We start from the raw sequence: 23057 nt of genomic DNA on the forward strand, positions 1-23057 counted from the left end.
TATTGTAAAACTACACCTAAAAACCTATAAAAGAGTGTTTAAACTGCCCCAGTACATCAGGGGATCTCTGGTGAGACTTGAATTTGGCCTGGTTGGCATTGCATGGTCTAGTATGGGATCTTTTTTAAAGTACTTCAATAGATATATAATGGCATTGTGAGGTACCTTATATTCAAACATAAAAACAACCCGTGGTCCATGTATTTAATGACGGCAGCAGCAACTTTACAAATTGATCTGACCATTTTAAATACCCCTTCAATCACGTACACTGGAGTAAAAAGTATAATGAAAAGACAAACCAAATTACTCCCAAAGACCACGGACTTGCAAAACATTAAGTCTACACCGCCATTAAGAGCCCTGGCAGTATAATATAACAACAGCCAAGGTGGATTCCAAGCACAACCTTACCTCAATAGTGCAATAGGGAAAGGTTGGCTGACCAAAATCTTGGCAGCAAGGATGCTGGCATTACACATTAAAGACTTTAACCCCAATCGGCCACTGCTTTCCAAGATAGTTAAGTGTAGGCTTTGCGGCTACAAATCGGAAACTTTTCTACATTTACTTTGTGGCTGCCCGACGTTGCTTAACTCCCGGCGATCTTTATTAAAGCCACTCTTTTTATATAATGGTATAAGGACATGCAATCAGGCAATAAAGTGTATTTTTAGCACCATGGTACCCCTCGAATTGGAAAGAATAGGCAAACTCTTTAAAGCTGTGCAAGACTCCTTTACAAACTCACAACAAAGCATTGAGATGATCGTGATCCGATAACTCCTGAGTTTTGGACCTAGGACATTATATATTGTAGAGTTTGGTCATTTAGCACTATCTGAGATGGGCTTGATAAGGTATTTTATCTCTTTTATAAAAAAAAACTCAAATTGGATCAATTATAACAGTCTGCAAATAGTTAAACTATCCAAAATTTAACGAAAACTGCTTGTATATTTTGAGCTTTTAATATTCTTGGGTACTATGCGTTAGTCATCTTTTAGGGTCTTGCAAGGAATTACCATTCTCTTTGTCATTTTGCATATTATGTCTTTTTTCTTTCTTTTAAATGTTTCATAGTGTCATGGTTTTAAGTAATCTATACAATAAACTAAGCAATTGACTTGATTGACTAGTGAAGAAGGGAACCTGTGAGGTGTGGAAGACATCTTATTGAGTCTGCAGAGGTAGAATCAGCAAATAACGTATGGTACAAAAGTAGTATGACAAAGAGCACCTCTTTAGGGACGGAGAAGAGCCAGTACCTAGTGGCAGGTAGGTGCAGGAATAATTAAGGACAATGAAGGAGGCATTGTTGTGAAACGGGGCGTACAGGTTATTTGAGCAGGGCTAGAGTAAATGGTACTGGAGTTAGGTTGGAGAAGAAAGTTCAAGAGAAGGCAGAGGTGTAAGATTTGAGCTCAAGTAATACAAGTTTGAGGGCGCACAGCACTACATGGGTTACTTTCTGTTATTAGAAATAACACTTGGCCCCAATTGCTTTGCTCAACTCATGATAAACTGTCACTCAAGGTGTCACACATAAAATATGGAAATGTAGCATCTAGTGCCCTGTGGTAATGTTATGCATAAGTAAACTAAACAAGCATTGGCAAAGCGAATAGTTCTCGACTATACAAGAGCTATTGGCTTTGCCAATGTTTCTTAGCCATGTTTTACACTAGCACGGCTGCTGTTCAGCATGGCTAAAAGCTTGTAGCATAGATAAGAGTGGCGTAGAGTGGAGTAGCGTAGAGTGGCTTACAGCGGCATGCCATAGAGTGGCGTGTCATAAAGTGGCATGTAGTAGAGTGGAGTGTCGCAGCATTGTAGAATGCAGTGGCATAAATTAGAATGGTGCAGAGTAGACTAGAGTGGCATAGAGTGTAGTGGCATTGGATGCAGTGGAATTGAGTGTATTGTTTCAGAGTAGAGGGAACTGGTATGGAGTGGTGCAGGGTAGAGTGCAGTGGTGTAGAGTAGAGTGCAGTGGTGCAAAGTAGATTAGAGTGACGTAGAGTGCATTGGTGTCGAGTGTATTGGCACAGAGTGCAGTGGCACAGAGGCATAGAGTGCAGTGTTGCAGAGTACAGTGGTATGCAGAGGTGTGGTACAAAGTAGAGAAGAGTGGCGTAGAGTGCATTGTTGTAGAGTACAGTGGTGTGGAGTGGCGTACATTAGTATGGTGCAAAGTATAGTTGGGTGGCATAGAGTGCAGTGCGCAGCTTAAATTTCAGTGGCATAGAGTGCAGTGGCGTAGAGTGGAGTGGCATAAAGTAGAGAAGAGTAGGAAGAGTGCAGTGGTGTAGTGTAGAGTGGCATACATTAGAGTGTATTGGTATCGAGGCCCATATTTATCAAGGTTTTGTGTCGCCCTTCGGCCATGCATGAAAATGCAAGGCTATCCCTGAATGAGATTGGCCTTGAGTGACCATGCGTGGCTTGATAAATCTAGAGTAACGCAACACAGCGCAAATCGCTTCCTAGCATTACTCTGCGGAAGGAAAAGTGTGTCATGGGTGGAGTGTGGGTGTTCCCACGCATCTACTCATGTATCCTGACACATTCACAGATTTACCAACACTGGTAGTCATGGGAATGCGTCAGAATTGAACCCATCCACACCATAGGCTCAATGAGAAGAAATATCTGGATTTCTCTTTGTTGAACTGGAATGGTGCAGAGTAGAGTGACGCAAAATGTTGGCGTAAAGTGCAGTATGCATGGTATGGTAGCACACTGACATTACAGACAACGCATTTTCAATTGGAATGACTGTTGCATTTGCACAGTCATACAGTTTTACTGATAAAAGTGTACAGCGCACAAACAATAATGTGTGGAAACATCATCACCTAGTGTATAGATTTGATTTGATCTTATTAAAATATTTGTTTCCACCACACTTCAGAATTAAAAAGATTTGCTTCATTTGTGCTTTCCTAATTCTGATATATTCTGAAATATATCTGCACAGTTCATCTACAGACATTTAAATGTTGTTGTGCGCTAGAAAAACGCCTTTCTTCCACAGCAAGATAGTCATATAAACCCTCAAACTTTTAAGTAACAGAAAGAAAAGTAAACAAGAAGCTCCCTCAGAAGACATAGCCTGACCTTTGACCTCTGTCTTTGAACGCACAGCAGATGTGACAAGATAAGAACAAGATTTAAAGGCCAGTTTACAGAAAGTGAGCACTCAGAAGAATACAGTAAATAGGCAATGCTCCATGGGAGGGATGACCTCAATCAAGCTGGACAGCCTAAGATAAATAAAGCCAGCAAACAGAAAGCAAGCAAATATGAGTTACAAACCACAAAGCCAATGGTAAGCAATAGGCGAAATGCATTCCCAGGAAAGCTTTATGAATGCCCCAAAGGTGTTTATGACTAACCATACAGCTGTATGCTTCAACCTAAAAATTGCCAGCGTTGCAAGCTGTGAATTCAACAAGTGGTTTATAAAATCCTGTTTATATTCTCAAATCTACTGTGCCTACCCACGGCTCTGTCCAGTGGGCTTCACCTTGTCTCGTGACCTTGACGCTGCCTGTGTGGGCATGATTAGCGTGAAACGCACGCTCCCACGCCGCCTACCCACCCACCCACCCACCCGACTTCTCTTTCCACTTGGTGCACTGACAAAATCATGAAATGCGTCCTGATGAAGTCGAAAGCATTTGGCAAAGCTGAAAGCAGTTGCTAATGGAGTTAAAAAGAGGAAAGTCAGGCAATAAATTATGCGAAGCAACTTCTTGGAGGCCCCGTTCGTGGAGTCCCTCAGGGGCGCTGTTTCTCTTATCCCTGAAGGATGTTTCCTCAGCCTTGCAGCATGCCCCGGGGAGCGCGTTCCCCAACATGAGTGCTTGAAGGCTGGACCCCTACAGGGAAATAGGTTTCTGAATGCAAATGACGCTGGCAGCTAGCGTGGGCGTAATAATACTGAGTACCGCCTCTTTTCCCATCGGTACAGTCGTCAAAATGGCAATTGTTACCATGAGATGTATATTGAAGTTGCACCAAATAGAGAAAGTACTGAATTCATTTTTTTTACTCTCTGTGCTACTCTTACAATACCTTCATGTGGTCACGGTCTCGCCCCCCTTTATTCTTATTCTCTTGCCAACTTTGCTGTTCTGACGCTTGGGGTCGCTTTCTGCTTGCGGGTCCTTGACTTCTTTACGCTGCTTCTCTCAGCTGCTCATTGTCTGTACTGCTGTCCTTTTGCCCTTCACCTGCCCAAGAGCTTTGATTACTGCGCAAGCTGAGCGAATTTCGTAGTTGTCCAAAAATTTGATATATTGTACCAGAAAGGCTTTAATTTTTTTCCCACCGAAAAATCACCTTGTATCGTTAGCGTTCACCTGCAGTTTCTTTTTTGTTCTCCTTGATTGTACCCCCACAACTGTTCTTCATTTTTAAATGACTCCTACCATGTTCTCTATCTTGATCGGAGCCACTGGAATTATGCTACATCGGAAGGTCGAATTATGTGGCAGGGTTAACTGAATTATGAGGCAGAAAAAATGCAAATGATGCTGCATTCATAATGGATTATGTGGCAAATGCTGGAAATCTATATATATGCAGAAAGTGCTGCAGCCGCCAAAATCTAATTATTCAAGTGGCCCTGATTTTGATGTAAAGGTCTCTGACATACAGTGCTATACAAATTCAAGAAATAATTAACAAATCTAGCCTCAGTTGCCATTCTGCTCACATTGCTACACTACACAGTTGCACATTTATCTCATGTATTCTGTACTGCATTTTGTACATGTACCGTGTACAAAATATGCATTTTGTATTTGGAAGAATTCATGTTTCTGGAGATAAATCCCTAAGCTAAGTATGTATTGCATAGGTTCTCTTTCTTTTCAGCGCTCTTTTTCAGTTGCGGCTTAGCAGTAAAATGTGCCCACATTCCATTAAAACTTAAAAAACCTTTACCTCAATTGCAGAAGAGGATGTGTGATCCCCAGCCTTGGAGGGATTGTGTGATTAGGAGAATGATGTGGAGGTTGTAGTATATTCAAACTGGTTAAAGAATACATGATAGTGATTTGGAGCAAATGAGAGAGTTTCCCTTCCATGTGAAGTCGCCACGGCCCCATACCTAGCGGTCTAGTGGGAAGAGCTTATACAATGGCAGCATCCTTGTTAGAGAAGATTGTCATTTGTAGCTCCATTGAGGGAATAAAACTATAACTTCCCTTTAACCTTTGTTTTTTCATTGAATATATAGTGATGGCCACGGGGAGTTGGCTGCTGCGGGCAGGGGTTTGGCTTTACATATGGTAATAAAATATGACTATTATTTTTAAAACTAGAAATTCACTGACAAAATCATAGGTTAAAGTGATTTTATAGTTAGGTGTGATAAAAGATCTGTTTTTGTTTAAAAAAACCTTTGAAATTCGCTGAAAAAAACAAAGCTTAAAGTGATGTTATAGTTAGGAGAATATCTCAGTGACAAATTAACGTTTTGAACTAAAAAAAAACACTGAAATTCACTAGTTATTGTTAGCAGTGTGTGCAGTCTCACCCAGTGCTTAATTTGTGTAGGCAGGGTCTGTTAGGGGTACACCGGCACTCATTTTTGGGGACCAGCACTTATTTGAACTCATCAGACTTTGACCCAGAGCAAGAGAGTGAAAAACACAGAAGGGTGAATCAAGAAGGAAGAGAAAGACAGAAGAAACGTGACAAACAGCGAAATCAAGAGCATGCAGGATTGAGATGAAGGGTAAAAGAGGCATGAGGTGGAATGTAAACTATGCAGCCCTGGTATTCGGCACGCTGGCATACAGTAGCGCTGGCTGCAGGCTTGTGGGAAAAACCTTTTATTTTACAAGTATAAGCAACCACGTATCCTGCATTGTCCACAAAGGCAGCAAGTACCTACTTTCGTAATGAAGCTCTACAACTGAAGCCAAAGAAACACCTGCTGGTACCATAACCAAATGCCAGGGAATGTTTTTAGTAATTACTCTGTACCTGTGCATACATTACTCATTTAGTAATGTTTGTGCAGAGCACAATGAGCATAGACATTCTTATGTGTACAATGTTGCATCGAAATAAAGGTGTATTTGTCTTATTAGAATTATATTTAACATTTCAATCTACATGCAAATCGATCAGAATAGAGCCAGGTTTCAGAAAAGCCCCTCGAGTTGTTTGGCATTTAGGGTTTCTTTAGGTTGGTGAGCCTGCTTCACAGTTGCACGGTTGCGTCCCTGCTGCGTATCCAGTGCCCGTAACATGGAATTATTGGGACACACAACAGTGACCATAGCAGGGCTGGCTCTAGGGCGGTGCGCCAGGTGTTGACTTTGTGTAGGGCCGCCTGTTTGCAAGTATATTATGGTTTTAAAAGCACCTGCTGTTGTGTTCCTGGCCTCCAGCAATTTTCAGGCAACTGTAAAAATGTCAAGATCACTCCAGTGATTAATGTTCTCCCTGGAGAGTGACTGGAGTTTTGTCTAGTGCAAGTTTTGACTCCTGGATGTTTTGTTTAATCGTAAGGTAGTGCAGAGGTTTAATATGCTTACTGCAAAGAACATGTACCATGCAGATCACAAGGTGAATATAATGTAAAGAGGTCAGTGGCTTACTGCTTTTAACAGAGACGTCCTTTTGTTACTTGCAGTTTATAGGTTAAAATCCGAATATAGAACAGTAAGCAATTAACTGTCATCAAAGAACTGCATGCAGACATCAACGTATAGATTAGAGCGTTGTGATTTTCCTCCCATTATCCTAATGTTGCAAAAAGGGTTCATTTGGGTAGAAATCAATTCTGATTATTTAAGAGAAACCCCAACCATTGTGTTAAATTTTAACTTCAGAGTTTGTGCTTCTTCAGGCAAAGCGCCCTTAAACTATGCTGTCTACCAATATGGATGACATGTGATTCCTACAACTTGTTGTCCTCTGTCTTATGTAACATTTCCTATACATTGACTTGCACATGTATGATTGATAGTCTCTGTGTAATGTGTGTGATGTAAAGTGTTTGGACAGCCTTCACTTTTATGAGTGACACTATGAAACTAATTGAATGCAACTGAGAGAGAGTGGTTATGGAGACTGTTAATGGGTGGTAGTGAGGGAATCCGTGGCAGAGGGGAGTCATTGGGTGTGCTAAAAAACATTGTCGCACCGGGCGCCACCAGTGCTAAAGCCGGCCCTGGACCATAGGATGCCACAGCATAATAGCCTCAACATCTTAGGAGAAAAGAGCCAGGGAGTCAAAGGGGAGGGGATGTGGTCCGTCGACTAGACTGCCGACTTTGGTGCTGGAAACCAGGGTTCGACCCCGCAGTGCTAAAGCCGGCCCTGGACCATAGGGTGCCACAGCATAATAGTCTCAACATCTTAGGAGAAAAGAGCCAGGGAGTCAAAGGGGAGGGGATGTGGTCCGTCGGCTAGACTGCCGACTTTGGTGCTGGAAACCAGGGTTTGAGCCTCGGGGTCGCATCCACATCCTGTGATTCTGTGCAAATCACTTAATCTCCCCGTGCCTGAATGTGTAATGTAAATTAACCCTAGGCGTAGTTCGCGAAGTAGCACTACGCGAAGTTACGCCAAGTGCACTTTGCACTACGCGAGCTACGCTTAGCACTTCGCAAACTGCATAGTACCCTGTTCCCACTGTGCAAGATGCCGTTTTCAATGATTGCACAGTGCGGGCAAGCATCCGGCACTGTGCAATCATTGAAAATGGCATCTTGCACAGTGCGAGCTGTAGTTTTCTGCCGCTCGAGTAGATTTTTACTCGAGCGGCAGCTTTCTCAACGTGGACTGGTAGTTTCTCATCGCGAGCGGTCGCGAGCATACGCGACCACTCGCAATGAGAAACCTGACCTCCCCACGTTGAGAATCTCGCTGGGATGTTTATTTTCCATGCTCGCGATCGGCAACTTGATGTTGCTGATCGCGAACATGGAAAAAGTCTCGCCGGGATGTCATTTTGCTTGCTCGCCGGCGCCAACTTGATGTTGAGGACCGCGAGCAAGCCAAAAATGACCGCTGCACTACGCAACGCTACGCTACGCATGTTTGCACTGTGCTACGTGCAATTCATGTAGTGCGAAGTAGCGCAAACTTCGCAAACTACGGAAGCATAGCGTAGTGCTTTGCCCAGGCTTAATGTAAATACGGTGCTCGTGTAAAGCGCTCCAATACCCTTGGGTCGAGTTTGCACTATATAAATATGCAACAACAAAAAAAAAAGTTCTAAGGGTGTGGGTTGTACCAGGGTGAATACTGCAATGCCAGTGGGAGCATTTTACATTCCAAATTTAGTTTTAAAAAAATCAGTATGCGTAGGCGTTCCACAGTCTTTAAATTACCATTCAAGTAATCTTGATGTCTAATCAGCTAAAATATTTTGCCCTTTGAATCTCTGGTGAGTGTACCCCAAAATAGCTCAACTGATGTGAATTGTAAAAGCAGTTTGTAGAGAGAATGCAGTGACCAGCTCGGATCCCTAAATGAAAGCAGCATTGTGTGTCCGCTGTGTTCCTCACAGGCAGGCATTCATATCTCTGTCTTGTTGTTTGCAGGAGAGGCAGATGTGAACCAGAACAATGGGACCTCCTCGAAGAGCACAGTGGTGACAGACTCCAAGGGCACAGCCGAGAGGGAGAATGCCTGGACTGGAGCCAACCCAGCTGACTCGGCCGTCCGCCCCCACTTGGTCCGCCTCTTTTCCCGAGATGCCCCGGGCAGGGAGGACAACACCTTCAAAGACCGGCCCTCAGAGTCAGATGAGCTCCAAACCATCCAAGAAGACAGTTCAGCCAGTTCAGAGGAATCAGATTCCATGGCATCCCAGAAGCACTCCACCCGCAGTCTAGGATCAAAAATGGCAACCGCAAGCACCTCGGACCACTCCCGGTATGGCCACGGTGCTCATGGAAGGCACAGAGACTCGGGTATACTCGAATCGATTGGCAGATTCTTTGGAGGTGACAAGCATGGTGTCAGGAGGGGATCAGGAAAGGTGAGCTCTGAGGACTAGAGAACAAATCAACAACTACTAACTGAAAAGGAAAGACTAACAAGCGAGGGAAACCAAGAAAGAGATGGGGGGAAGAAGGGAACCACCAGAGTGCAAGTGTTGACCTCGCCAGCATGCAGGGTCTCACCAGAAGCTTGGCATGACATGTGATGGATACATTACAGATTCATTCATAGCCTCTTTTAGATTGGCAGCACAGCGGGGCATTGTAAATGTGGGTGCATCTCAGGAAGCATTGTGGGACGTTAGAACATTGACCAATGATATCATATGTCCTACTGGTGTGTCAAGGAAAATCCCAGCTTCTTGTGTACAATATATTCATCTCAGCGTCCCATGTGGCGGTCCATCACAAACGCCGCTTTGGCACATCATGTACAGTGTTCAGCTTTTAGGGAGTAGTGCCTTCTGAGGGCCACTGATGAGGCGTGATTGTCTGAAATGTTCAATGAAATGTGTTGGATAATCTGTAACAGCTCGCAAGACACTCTTCTACAAGTGTGCTTTCTAAGGGTTTGCTTCTCATTAACAGGGCGAGGAACTGCGGCCTCTAATATGAAGGCAACATTCTGAGAGCTTTGCATTTGCGTTAGGAGCGCATTCAGAACTGCTGCCGCCTGCTCTAATCTGATGGGCTTATTATGACTTTTTGATCTGCATTTAAACGTCTGCTCTTTGGCGCCTGAGTGTTTTTAACTCGCGGTGGTTTTAGACCTTGATGCAGCGGAAACAGGGTCTGAGTTTGAGAGTAGCGTTTGCGTTAACCCTTTCAGTGCTGCAGGCCGCATTGGCGCCATTGCACGAGAGGCATGTGTAAACACGCTCTAGTGCAGCACAGCGCTAAAACAATAAATGTATAGTACCTCAGAGTTGCATTCATGCTGTGGTTTAAAGCAGCTGCTCTTGCAATAGGATTCCCTTCTAATGAATGAAGTTAATGTGAGGAAGAGTGCTGTGCTTTAAAGGGCCTGGAGCTGTCCGACTCGTTCCTTCCACTGCTGGCTCTACCATTTTTTTTAAAGAGACAGTACAGCACTTGTCAGAAGGAGAGAGCTACTATATGAGAGAGCCTGTGAATACCAGTGAATCGTGCAATGTAGGACAACCACGCCGCCTCAGCACCACTTTGCACCAGCGGGTGGTCGTCTCTCAAGACTAGATAAGTTGCTGTTAGGGGGTGTATCAAACGTTCCACGTGATGAAGATCAGAGCTCTTGCTTTTCCCCAGATTCTAGCACTGATATTTACATACAAATGTTTCTTGGCTGAAGGGCTGATAGTCTCTGAGAGGCAAGACAAAATGGCTGTGTTTCTTGCACTCGAGAGATGCCTTCTCACGCTTGAGGCTTAACCAGCTGGTCACCGCTAATGCCTTTTTGCCTCTGACTGAACCACAGTCTGAGTTGATGCTTTGCTCAGCAGCACGTGAATGATCCTTTTTTCGTTAATTTGTAACACTGAATTAACTTGCCTCTAGGGTACTTCCAGATTAGAGAAATGAGGTCCAGGGAGATGAAGGGGTTTATTTGCTAAGGATCACACGATTTAATCAAGTAGGGAAGTCCGCATTAGAAATCCGGTCCTCTGGTTCTGTTGCGCATTCCCACAACTCCCGCTCAAGGTGCGCAATTGTTTTTCACTGGCTGCTTGGTGAGCTGCTTTCTTTAATTTAAGCACCCTGAAACTTGGCTTAAACCATAACAAAAGAGGGTTCAGCTATCTCAAATTCAAGCATCCTAGTTATTGACAGGCAAGCATTGTTTTCGGTTGTATAGCAAGCCATTACGCTTTACTCCCGTACAGTTATACAAAAAGGGAGAGTTTGCCTGTACCACAGTGCAAAAAGTACCCAATGTGCCTACACAACAGCCATGAAACTTTATAGGATTTCATATTTTCATTGCACCATGGTGGTGAGCCCACCAACCCTGGTTATTTGTGAAGTTGACTCAGAAGAAAGCGCACATCCTCAGCGAGTAAAGGGTCATGTGAAAAGTATTAGGGCTTGCTTGTGTTTTGTGGCAAGCATCTATTCAATAGGATTATGATGCCTGGAGAGGTGATATTTGTGGGTATACAACTGTTTACTAATTTTGTAAACCTGTGGAAGTGACTAGTGTATTGTATGTCTTAGCTTTTTATCGTGCTATGTCAAACACTTAAAAATTCTGCTGTCTCAATCTGAAAATCCCCACAACTCTCTATGCCTGGAGAACAGACAGGAAGAAAAACATGTTTTGGAAAACCAAGAACATATACCAGCCTTTTCACAAACATGCTTTAAATATGTTAATTGAGGTATACTGAAAGCTCTGGCTTTTCATGCTCTCACTGTTCCTGAAGAAGTCTGTCATAGGAATCACACTGCATCTTAGTGGAAATGTCTATTACAATGGACCCAACAATATGTAACACTTGGCATTTAATTAACTGTTGAGGTTTCTTCCTCTTTGGGCCATGGGGAGGATTACATTTTGTTGACCAGGGTGTAGCTATTAGTTGGGCATCTGCTGCCTTGACACTGAAGCCTAAGGGTGTGAGAGGTACACTGCACCCTAGTTATAGCTAACTTTTTTTTCAACCAAAATAGATGGTGAGGTCCCCATTTTCCTCACTTACATTAGAGCTGAGGGCACCATTGCTGCCCTTATACTCTATATATTAAATATAAAAAAGGGCAGACCAGTAACCAAAGGAATCCAAAGGAAACAGATTCAAAAGGCAAAAATATATATCTACAGTACTTACACATGTAGCTAACAGGGAAATGAGTAAGATAAATGTGGATGGCTGGAGACTTAATTCATATTCATTATGTACAATGTTTTATGATACAATATAAATGTTTTATATATCAGAGGACCAAGAGGCCCAAAAATGGACACAATACTAAAAGAACATAAAACAATCTGGACATACATAAACAATGAAATATGTGCCACAATAAAGGTTGATTTCAAAAGCACAGAACTTCTACACCAACTAGGCATAATATTCTTCATAAGGGGAGAAGTTTTTCACCCAAATGATAGCAAAGCTAGCTGTCAATGTTTCGGCCTTTACAGCAATATATACGTAAGGCCATCCTCAGGACAAACAGGCATTCTTGTAATTACGCGTCCACAACAGCTTGCCTATAGATGCTTATTCACTAGCTCCAAATCTTGAACATCAAATGGAGTTATTCACACAGGCCCAGAAGAAAAGATATTTTAATTAAGTTGGACCGAATTCCACATACAGACAATCCAACAGTCTGCCACATGAAGAGTCTTGTTAATACACCAGGTAACAAGAGATGAGAAACAATCCATGAATGAGTCAATGTCCAATGTAATACAGTTTAAAATACACCACTGGTATTCACTTGCCAAATTCAATCGGTCATCTACTTTGAGAGGCGTAAGAACCGCATCTCACATGACTGTACATCCACGAGGATCTGCATCTAAGATACTGTCAGCAGTATGCAAATAGTGGTATGTATGTACGATAGATGTATATGTTTGTCTTCTAACACTTCAGGCAGTTTGCAGTGTATATTTATCTTTTCAGAAAAAGTAACCACAGGCCCTTGAGGTTCCACAAAGATCTTGAAAGGTCGAACATACTCAATGTGTTTAAGATTTGCATGGTGCTCACCAGTCTAGAATTAAGGGATGTGAGGCACACAGAGATGATGTGGCAATCAAATTCTCACAATCACAGTGTATCACTTCTTGTCTGCACTTCAAATCTACTGGTTCCAGATGTGACAAATGAAAAGTCTGGATATGTACTATCTACCCTATTATAGTAATCACAGGGCGAAGTTACAGTGTAGGTGAACCTATTTATAAAACAAGCCCTTGAGATAAGTGCTACCTGCAAAAACTTCTGGTCTAGTGTCAAAGATGCTTTGCTTTCAAGGTACTGTTTGTGTAGAATGCACATCATGACCACAACCTTTACAGTTTTCTCTTGCTGAGTCAACCATTGTTCCACACTGCCACTCCAAATGGCTTAGGCCACGTCCCTTTTTTACCCATTTAAGTTATTACTAGCATTCTAAGCATAATGCCTTCATTTAAGCATCCCACTCTGGCCTGTGTTGGAATGCGGTGGCTAACACTTGTCCTTTGTAGGGCACGGGGGTTGGCATTCAGATGGAGCAACAGCATAAATTCCGAGAGGAGACTTGCATTTTGTCTGTCCGCCTTCTTTGTCCATGACACGAGTTAGAACGCCCACTTTTTCTTGGTAACATATATAAATGGTTGTTTTGTCTCAGTCCTCCAGAGCCAGGTGGTGTATGTGTTTCTACTGTGGGTCTGTTGAAATTAAGTGACATCCTCTCTAGCTGAATCCAGCAAGGGAAAGTTGCTTCTTGCTCAGTAAGAGTACTCAAAATGTGTTCATCCATTTCTCTGGTTAGAACACTGAGGATAATTTGCATTTACAGTTATCTCTTTTGTAGTCAGCTAAAAACACTAGTGATGTAGCATGTCTATCAAAATTTCCTCTTTAGAATGAGCATTCCTGATTGTGCGATCTAAAATTGTCTAGTTAGAAAGGGGCAAATAAACCTGTGCCAGATGTCTTACTGTGCGGCGTTAGAACCTGCACCCTATAGCCCTCTTTTAAGCTTTCTAATTTTGGTGGGGGTTGAACTCTGCAAAAAGCATGCCTTCTATGTGTAACCACATGCAGGTTTAAAAACATGTAGCTGTGTCTTGAGGATCCATTCTGAAAAGAATGTTGTACCATTTTTTGCCAGTGATCCAACTTAGATCCCTCGTCAGCTAATACATTATTTATTAGAAATCTATGAAGACGGCCTCCTTTAGCCAATATTAGCATAAACATTATATTTGTGTCTAGTTCAGCAGGGGAGTGCCGTTTTCCCTACAATCCCTTCTCTTCTAAGATAGAGAGATTTACTGAAGGCGGGTGGATCCGCCTGAATCATGGTCACACACACCACCTTAGAGCTGTAGCGCACTAACCAAGTGTATCTATTAACTTGGAATTTGGGCCAGTCCCCAGTTTGAGGTGGTATACTCAGATAGGTTTGAATGATAAGAGCAGCAAAGGCTTGATGCTTTAAAGCCTAGGTTAGGGCTGCTCGGATGGGATTGGATTAGACCAGATCAAGCTTTTCAAAGGGTTTTGACTGCAATGAACTACAGCTACGATTGCTCAGGACTCTCTTCGACAGAGTAAGCTTCCCATCACAAAAAGCGCATTTTACGATGTTAATGACTACGTTCTTAAAGTGATAGTGACCTCGCTCAATTAACATGTTTATTATTTCCCGCTCTGTTATATAAAGGGTAGTTATGCTTCTTCCCTACTAACTGGTGTCCTTCATCTTCTGAGTGTTAAAATCTCAACAGATTGTAGTAAGTACTTCCACTATGAGATATAGTCAAGGACGAGTATAAACCTTAAGGGCGGGGCCCTTGGCATAGGGAAGGGATTCTGCGGCTTTGATCAGGCAGATGCCTTGAATTCCAAAGACATTAACTTTTAATCTAGGCAAAGACTGTAACTCAGCCAGTGGAGCTACGGGTGGTTAAACAACATTTAAATAACACTCCTACTTTTGTAATTTCCAATTTCATAACATTTTTGAAGCCCATCGTGGCAATTGGTTGTCTTTTGTGTTCCATGCAACCAGATACAGAGCGGCAGGGCCTATGTGACCTCAACTTTTCCTCGAATAGACCGCAAACAAAAACTGATGGATATAAATGCTTAAATTAATATGAACCACTGGTAATTACTCTGGTCACGTTTTATTCACCTCAATTAGGGGTAACCAATGTGATACCATACACTGTTTGATCCCTGCTGACATCACAGGATTCACCTCTTTTCCCACTCGTATCCCCTCAACAGCCTCCTATTTGGCACTGAGAGTATAAGAAAACGCAAGGAATTATATTGACAGACAGTAAACCGAGATCTTACACCCTTGCTTGCCTTTTCTTCCTGCGATAAAGAAACAGGGCTACCTTCTGTCTCAGATATGATCCTGGGTAGGGAAAGTATCAAAAAAATGGTTCCTCTGGGGCTTGTTTGTATATTTGTGGAACCCAAATGCGGGTGTTGAATTTATCTGGACAATTGAATATATATAGGATATATTAGTCCTTCGGTCCCCAGTGGTCCTCGGGGAAGGAAAAACAGCCACTCTGACAAAGTCAAATAATTTGCGAAAATATTTTGTTCTCGACAAACAAAAAGAAGCGTTTTGACTCCTCGGAGTCTTGATCAAATTAATAGCTATTAAAAGATATAAAAAGATTCCCAGTAGAACCATTGTGCTTTTTTGTATTATTTTCTGTTCTGCCAATGCTTTTAGGGGCACTAACACCAACGCGTTGAAGGGCAGTGCCAGTGGTATGAAAGAACGCGCAATGGTAGCAGCAGCAACCCCTGGCTACCTCTGATGCCCCTATGTCTACCTTGGACTGCGTAGGGTTAAACGGGGCAGGGGGACCTCGCTTCTGGATATTATACAGTGGAAAACGCATTTAGGTTCCTGAAGCGCGAGCTCTTGATTTCAGGGTCTAAGCCTCCAGGTTGGGCTGGTCTAGTCACCCACTGTTTTAGCCTTGTCTCACTTAGTTGCAAAGTGACTTGATACAGCAAGCAAAAGGAAACACTGGCAGGCATTTGGTTTGCCTCTCATCAGGGAGCATGAAACGCTGTCACCGCTATGCACATGCAACGCCATTTTGTTTCGCCCTCTGGTAACTTTACGGTTGGGACTTCATTACAGAGAAACCTTTGATGCTATTGTAAAGGACACAGTATGCTGTCGGCTTTTTCAGGCAAAATTTCAGATTATTTTTTTAATTCCCGTGCCTCTCTTTCTATTAATGCTTTTTAAAACCCCTTTATTTTTACTCTTTTGCCGAGTTAAAAAGGAATTCATCTAAATGCTGGAATCTCTCTTATATTTTCTCCTGAAAGTAATTAATAACTGGAATGGCGCAATACCAGTAATTCTTGATTTCTTTTTGAATGGACTGAGGTCTCTAGTTCTCAAATTAATGTCCGTACAAAGGCAGTTTCCTCACCTCTTTAGCGTAACCTTGGCTGGCACTGCTGAACGCTTTTAATATTTGACTTCTACGTGAACAATGCTGACCAAAATTTGCTTATTTTAGGCAACCATTTACAGTGTCCTATAACTTTTTATATCACACAAAATATTGCTGCAAACTCTAAATTTGTTGGGAAAGCAGGCTTGTTCTTGTATTACTGCTTGTCCTTGTGGTATATAAACAATATCCGTGTAAAGTGATGTAATGTGTTTAATATTACTGACGTTTCGGTGGCTGTCAAATAGCATAATTTGATTGTGAACTTTTGCATTATGTATTCTTTGGCTTTTGCAAATGTTTATTAAAATGTGTAACACATTGACGACTTGTGTGCTAATTGCTAATACAGTACCTTGTGTTTCTTTGCATCCCCTTCTTAATAAACCATAACAAAACCCAACATGTAATATTTCATTTCCTGTTTCTGTTGCCGAAGTTGTGCATACCTGCAGTGTGTCGGATGAAGCAGTAGCAGAACGTCTTGGTGTTTTTTGGTTTTTTTGTGGTCACACTGAGGTTAGAGGCTGAAGGCCAAAGGTCAGGCTTCTTCAGCTGATTTTGTGTCTACCCTCTCAGATCAGCAATTCCATGAAATTCTGCTGCTGTTTTAAACTCTAACTAGACATTTACTGACAAGCACTAACATGTCTGTCGGATTATTTTTACCCAATAACCTAATTTCATTATTTGTATTGTGTAATTATGAAGAGACCCGTTTGCTGGCAGAGCCACCATCTTGAATAACCCAATGAGTAGGAAGTGACTCAAAGTTTTTTCACAAAATAAAGAGTAGAATTTAAGTGTGTTTTAAAAACGTTTTATCCAAGTATATGGTCAAGCTTACAGTCTTTAACTATTTCAAATATATGCTAGGCACACTCTATCTAAATACATGCTTGTTATACCTCATATCTGCAATGGAACACCAAGGGGGACATTTACTAAAGTGTCATCCACCGCAACGCATCATCCAATAATGCTGCACTGCGTTTCGTGACAGAGAGGGACCAGGAGGGCCCCATATCTACTGAGATATGGCACTCTTCTCCCCTCTTCCTAGCTGCCGAGCGTGATGCACACACCTTTGTGCGATAGTGCAAGGGTGTGTGCGTAAGACTAGCATAGGTTTTGCACTGTACTATGCCCAGACAACTTTTAAAACTTTTCCTACTTTGTATCTGTGCTGTACAGCGCAGCATACATGCAAAGTCAGAGAAGAAATGACAAATGAAAAAATGTTTCCTTTTAATGCCTGCTTTCAAATGGAGTTAATTTTTGACGCAAACCCTGTCTCACATATCCGGTAGATAGGGTTTTGTGTCAAAAAGCATGGCAGAGTGCATGGAAATGCCCCCTTGACGCTAAGTAACGCAAATCAGCGCTCTGCGTCACTTTTAGTCAATTTTCAGGGCAGGAAAGTAAATTAGAAAAATTTGCTAAACACAGCGCAAAATGCTGGCAAATCTGCCCCCCAAGAGTGTCACGGAGCACATATATGTTGGTATCCATGCCTAAAGTTGGGTCTGGATGATTTCTGGGAAATGCCTGCTCTGTAATTTGTTTTGTACAAGTGGTGGAGCTTGCAACCTACAATTCCCCTTGACATCTCTTTATGTCTTTGATCTCCTTGCTGTGCTCCTTTTGATCGGATGACCCAGTTCTCCAAAGATTGGTGTGCCCTCTGTACATGAGATAGAAAATGGAAGGTTGTATCAACCATCTCAGGTCATAATGGCACTGACCTGGTTCACTATGAGGTACTGCAACATGTGCTTGGAGGTCAGAATGTCAAGTCAATATTCAGGGGTGAAAGATAGAATGTGGAAGGAGCCATAATATACCCGGTCTTTCCACGTCTTCCCAAGGACAGTGTGAATCCACCCTTCTCTTCACAGCCGCCTTTCCTCTGGACAGATGCTGATCACATAATTGTGCAACACAACACACCGAAGATAGGCCTTTGCTGGACAGAAGAAAGACTACAGCAGCTTTGCAGTAGAGAAAGAAAACAAACTCAAGAGTGTCAAGACAACAGTGGTCTTGAAAGGTAAACTGCATTAGCCCGCCCCAACATTAAAACAGGAAGCCGCTGCGAGAAGAAATGGAGGAAACAAGTTATCAAGTACAAAAACATAATGATGCCCACTTCAGCATTGTCCGCCAAAACGGACCAGAATGCTGGTGCCTGATAGCATGTGCTCAAAAAGATAGACAGACACACAGTGCTTCTCAAGTTGCATTTTATTTTACAGGTCTACATTTAAAATTGAAGGTAACTGTCTGAATAACTAAAAGGCCGGAAGGAGAAATCTGAAACAGGTAGGCAATGACTTACTGAGGCCTGATATTGCTCAATATGTGTCTGCCAAAAGGACTAATTTCTCTCTGTGTGCTCCTAGATGTAGGACACTTTTAGGTCTGTGGAAAAATCTATCTTTAGAGACTCCCATACCTTCACTTAAGTCAACTTTATAGTTACATCTAGAATTCAGGCCTGTGCTGCAAAAATGAACCACAGAAAATTCTATCAATCTATCTATCAATCTATCTATCAATCTATCAATCTATCTATCTATCTATCTATCTATCTATCTATCTATCTATCTATCTATCTATCTATCTATCTATCTATCTATCTATCTATCTATCTATCTGCCGGGACTTTCGTCAATATTGAACAAGCTGGGACTGTGGAGGACTGATTTGAAGACCATGTCAGAGATTGCCGCATTAAGGTGTGAACTCAGTTTCTTTGTTTGCAACCTCAATCGACAAAATACACACAATTTGGGGACAAACTTGAAGTCTCCTTTTTGGACTGTCAGTTTTGTCAATACAACTTTGATAGAAACACAACATTGAACCTCAGGATTTTCCATCCAATAATATCAAGACTAGTGTCTGATTGCCCAAAGTAATATTTTCCCTGAAGAAGTCCCCATGTGGTAGGATGAAACGCGTTGGCTGTGTGCTTGTCTGTTTTAGATATGAAACGACTATTAAAAGAAAGAATGTAAAAAACATAAAAGACATTTTGATGCTTCATTTGGGTTTATTTCTTTAATATACAGTCACTTTGATGGATCTATTCATATTGAGAATAAGGTGAACTCAACTATAATGTTTTTTTTGAATTATCTAATCTACACAGTGTTCCTTCTCTAATAAGTTTTGTAAGTTTTGTTTTTGGGTTGTTCTTAACGGTTGACCCTGGAAGAGCGCATCTTAATTGGGAACTGTACAGCGGGTGGCAATATATACCACAACGGTTTTTGTATAAAGGTTAAAATGTAGTTACATCTAAGTAAGGAACTAAGATATTGACTTTTGCTTAAAATTACACTGGAAATCCACTGAACAAGCCAATACAGTTTTAAAACAAAAAAGCACTGAATTCGCCAGTTATACATAACTGATATGAGTATAACGTGCACCAGTATGATGCACTGTGTATGACCTCCCATATTAAATCACTGACGATGTCTGAAGTCTATGGCAGTGTAAGTCATTCTTATGTCAGTTATGTAAAAATGCTAATTTTCTGTTCTTACTTCGTTTTAAAACGGTAGTGTTTTTTCAGTGAATTTATAAGGTTTTTTTAATGTAAGTGACAATCTTAGTTCCTTAATTATGTATAACTCCGCTTTAACTTTTTTTGGAGTGAATATATATATATATATATATATATATATATATATATATATATACCATGCAAGCCATAAGCCACACAACAAATGTAATAATACTGACCTCACCCTAAAAGCAACAGTTGCATTGACAAACGTTGTAAGTAATGTTACAGGTGAGTTTTCGTAGCATATTACCCTTATCACAGATGACTATGAATTTGGTTAGAATATAAGTTTTTATTTAATTATATTTTGATTCTTAACACTATGTATACATGGGTCCCTGCGGAGGTCTGAGATAGGTGAATCCGGCACAGGATTTGCATATCATGCAATAACATTATTTTTTAATCTTAATGTTAGGGGGATCCTTTGATGCCCAACAGATGGGCATGGGGTCAGAGTAGGCTCCCCCTAACAATTGATGGCCTTGTTGTTTTTTATGTTTTACCAACATAGGGCTCGGTGCACTATGCTGAGTAATGGCAACTGCAACAAATAGTTTTAAATAATGGCCAGTCAACCAGGCTGCAGCAGGTTTGCCAATCTGCAGCCAGAATTTGCCAATCTGTAATGAACAATAGGAGAAAAAGCCCCCTAGTCAAGAGTGTGCATTTATGTTTTTAATTTGATTTTTTCTGGATCTGTAGAGGAACTGTATTAATGTGCCAAAAATCTCTAAAGTTTAACCTCTTTATGCACAGACCAGAGCACTTTTTAAAGGGCTAATTTCTCAAACAAACTGAAGGGATCTACACCAAATCACACACACGACTTCCTTTAGTAAAGTTCTGCTTACATGTTTGGTGTAATTCTGTTCAGCTATGTTTTACTGCATCCAGGAATCACATGGAAGTTAGAATTGGGAATGTCACGTTTTGGACCGCCTGTTTTTTAGGCCTCTGCGTGATAGAGCTGCATGAAACTTTCTATGGAAAAGCCAAAGTAGTATGAACTTTTTGCGGTAGTTTTATGCAAGCTCCCCCAATGGCACAAATGTTATTAGCATAACAATAATTGCCTTTTCAAAGGAAATTCGTGGCCTAACCATAACTGCAGAGGTGCTATTTCTGCTATATTTAATACACAGTTAAGACTTATTATTGAATGTTTGCCATTGGTTTGAAAGCCCATACTTCACAGAAAAGGTCTTGACTGCTAATTAATTCCCGTAATCCACAGTGCTGAAGTCGTTTGCAAGATATTAAGGGCCAGATTTATCAAGAGATTGCATTGCCCTTGCGTCACGCAGGGTGTCACAAGGGCAACTTAATCCATAATTCAGATTTGCCAAGCAATGCAAGCTCACCTTTCATGGCCCTGCATTGCTTGGTCAATCTGAAGTGATGCAAGGCAGCACAAGTACTGGCTTGCATTACTCTACCCTGGGAAGGCATTCCATGGATGGATCCTGGGTGTTCCCACGCATCCACCCATGGATTTTGGCACATTCCCAGATTTGCCAAGACTGGTAAACCTCGAAATGCATCAAAATGCTACACCTTCCCAGGGGAAGCGCACCGAGGAGAAATATCTTTATTTCTCCTTGTGGTTTCCTCTTTCATTCTGCAACGCACTTAGAAAGAGAAAAATGCCTCATAGGATTGTTTTTGTGCAGGAGGGTGCACCTTCCTGCGCATAAACAATCCTGCCTGCACTGCATACACCCATGCACCATGATGCAAGGGTGACTGTATTGGTGGCAGGCTGCAGATTGTGGGCCATAGCTGGCAGAGAGCAGGAATGTGCCATATATTGGTAAATATGGTGCATGTGTGCCCTCTTCCGTTCACGCAGCGCTGCAAGTTGTCCTGCTGCGTTGCATGAACTACTGATGTATCTGGACCTAAGTTTCCCAAAGCAAATAAAACAAGCATTGGCATAGCCAATAGGTCTCGCCTTTGGGATCTTATAAGTGTTTAGCCATGCAACAGTTGCATAACTAAATACTTATAAGGTTCCAAAAGCGAGACCTATTGGCTAAGCCAAGCGGCCGTGCGGCCGTGAAAGTGATCGCGATCATGATCAAACATCAAAGCGGCCGCGAAAGTGAAAGTAATCACGGTAAAGTGCGGCGCGCGTGCCCGCGCACATGCACTGTAGCTCTAGGCTGGCCTGGTAGCACTTTTTGGAGCCCTCTCAATAAGTCTCGCCAGACCAGCGCATGCGCTGGGTCAGGCGAGACCTAAAAAGGTAAATCTGCTCTTAGAGCAGTAATCAACTAACCTAACAAGCTCATCCCTGCAGGCCCATTCTTGACGCAGGCATCTACCAATGAAACTTCCCATGTCTGTAAAAATAACCTTTCTAAATGCAGAACCCTGACAGCAAAATGCTGCAGTGTCCCACATTGCACTTTATTCTCATTCTTTATATACGTCTTTTTAAACCTGCTCTATAGTGTCAAAACACTACAAAATATAAGCACCATTTAGAATGGGATTTATAATAATACACGTTGTAGGGGGCCTATTTATCATGTTTTTTTGTTGCCTTTGCGCCATGCAAGGGGGATGCAAAGCCTAAATAATATTTATCAAGCCGCGCAAGGCCACCTTGCATGGCCTAGAATGGCTTGATAAATCTAGAGTAACACAAGGCAGCGCAAGTCGCAGCCCTGCTTTACTCTGCGGCAGGGAAGCGTGCCCTGGGTGGACCGTGGGTGTTCCAACGCATCCACCCATGGAGTCTGACACATTCCCAGATTTATCAATATTGGTAGACATGCAAATGCTTCAGAATTGTACACCTCCACACCAGAGGCGCAACAAATAGAAATATCTATTTCTCCTTGTTGTTTCCTCTTTCTGAAAAGAAAGAGGAAAACGCTCCTGAGTATTGATTTTGTGTAGGAAGGTGTCGCTTCCTGCACATAAACAATCCTGCCTGCTATGCAGGCACCCTTGCAACATGACACAAGGGTGCCTGCGTTGGCGCTAGACAAAAGTGTGCCAGCACTGGAAAAGGACAAGAATGCACCATTTAATGGCAAATACAGCATATTCCTGACATTTCACACAACGCAGAAAGTGGCTTGTTGTGTTGCATGAATTTTTGATAAATGTAGCCCTAAATATTAGCACAGTATCCCCCAAAAAAACACATTTCTCAAAACCCTGACAGACAAATCTGCAGACTGAGTACTAAAATCAACTAAAATTGCCTTGTTAGTTTGAAATTATTGCCAGAATCCATCAATTGCAATATAAGCCCATAATACGGTTACCCATCACGTATTTTCTCTCTTGCTCTTTATATTTTCTAGAACCAAGTCACAGAGCGGCAGACCACCGTGCAAAACGT

General features: G+C 42.0%; 1 protein-coding gene across 2 annotated transcripts in view; it reads left to right on the forward strand.

The window, feature by feature from the left end:
* MBP (myelin basic protein) overlaps positions 1–23057 on the forward strand; it is an 800810-nt gene that overhangs the window by 725745 nt on the left and 52008 nt on the right. For both annotated transcript variants that reach the window (XM_085606994.1, XM_085606995.1), the window contains exon 4: positions 8574–9013. In XM_085606994.1, the coding sequence (XP_085463120.1) occupies positions 8574–9013 (440 nt within the window). The remainder of the gene's footprint in view (positions 1–8573; positions 9014–23057) is intronic.

This window comes from Triturus cristatus, chromosome 5_2 (assembly GCF_964204655.1).
Source record: "Triturus cristatus chromosome 5_2, aTriCri1.1, whole genome shotgun sequence".
In the NCBI taxonomy this organism is placed as follows: Eukaryota; Metazoa; Chordata; class Amphibia; order Caudata; family Salamandridae; genus Triturus; species Triturus cristatus.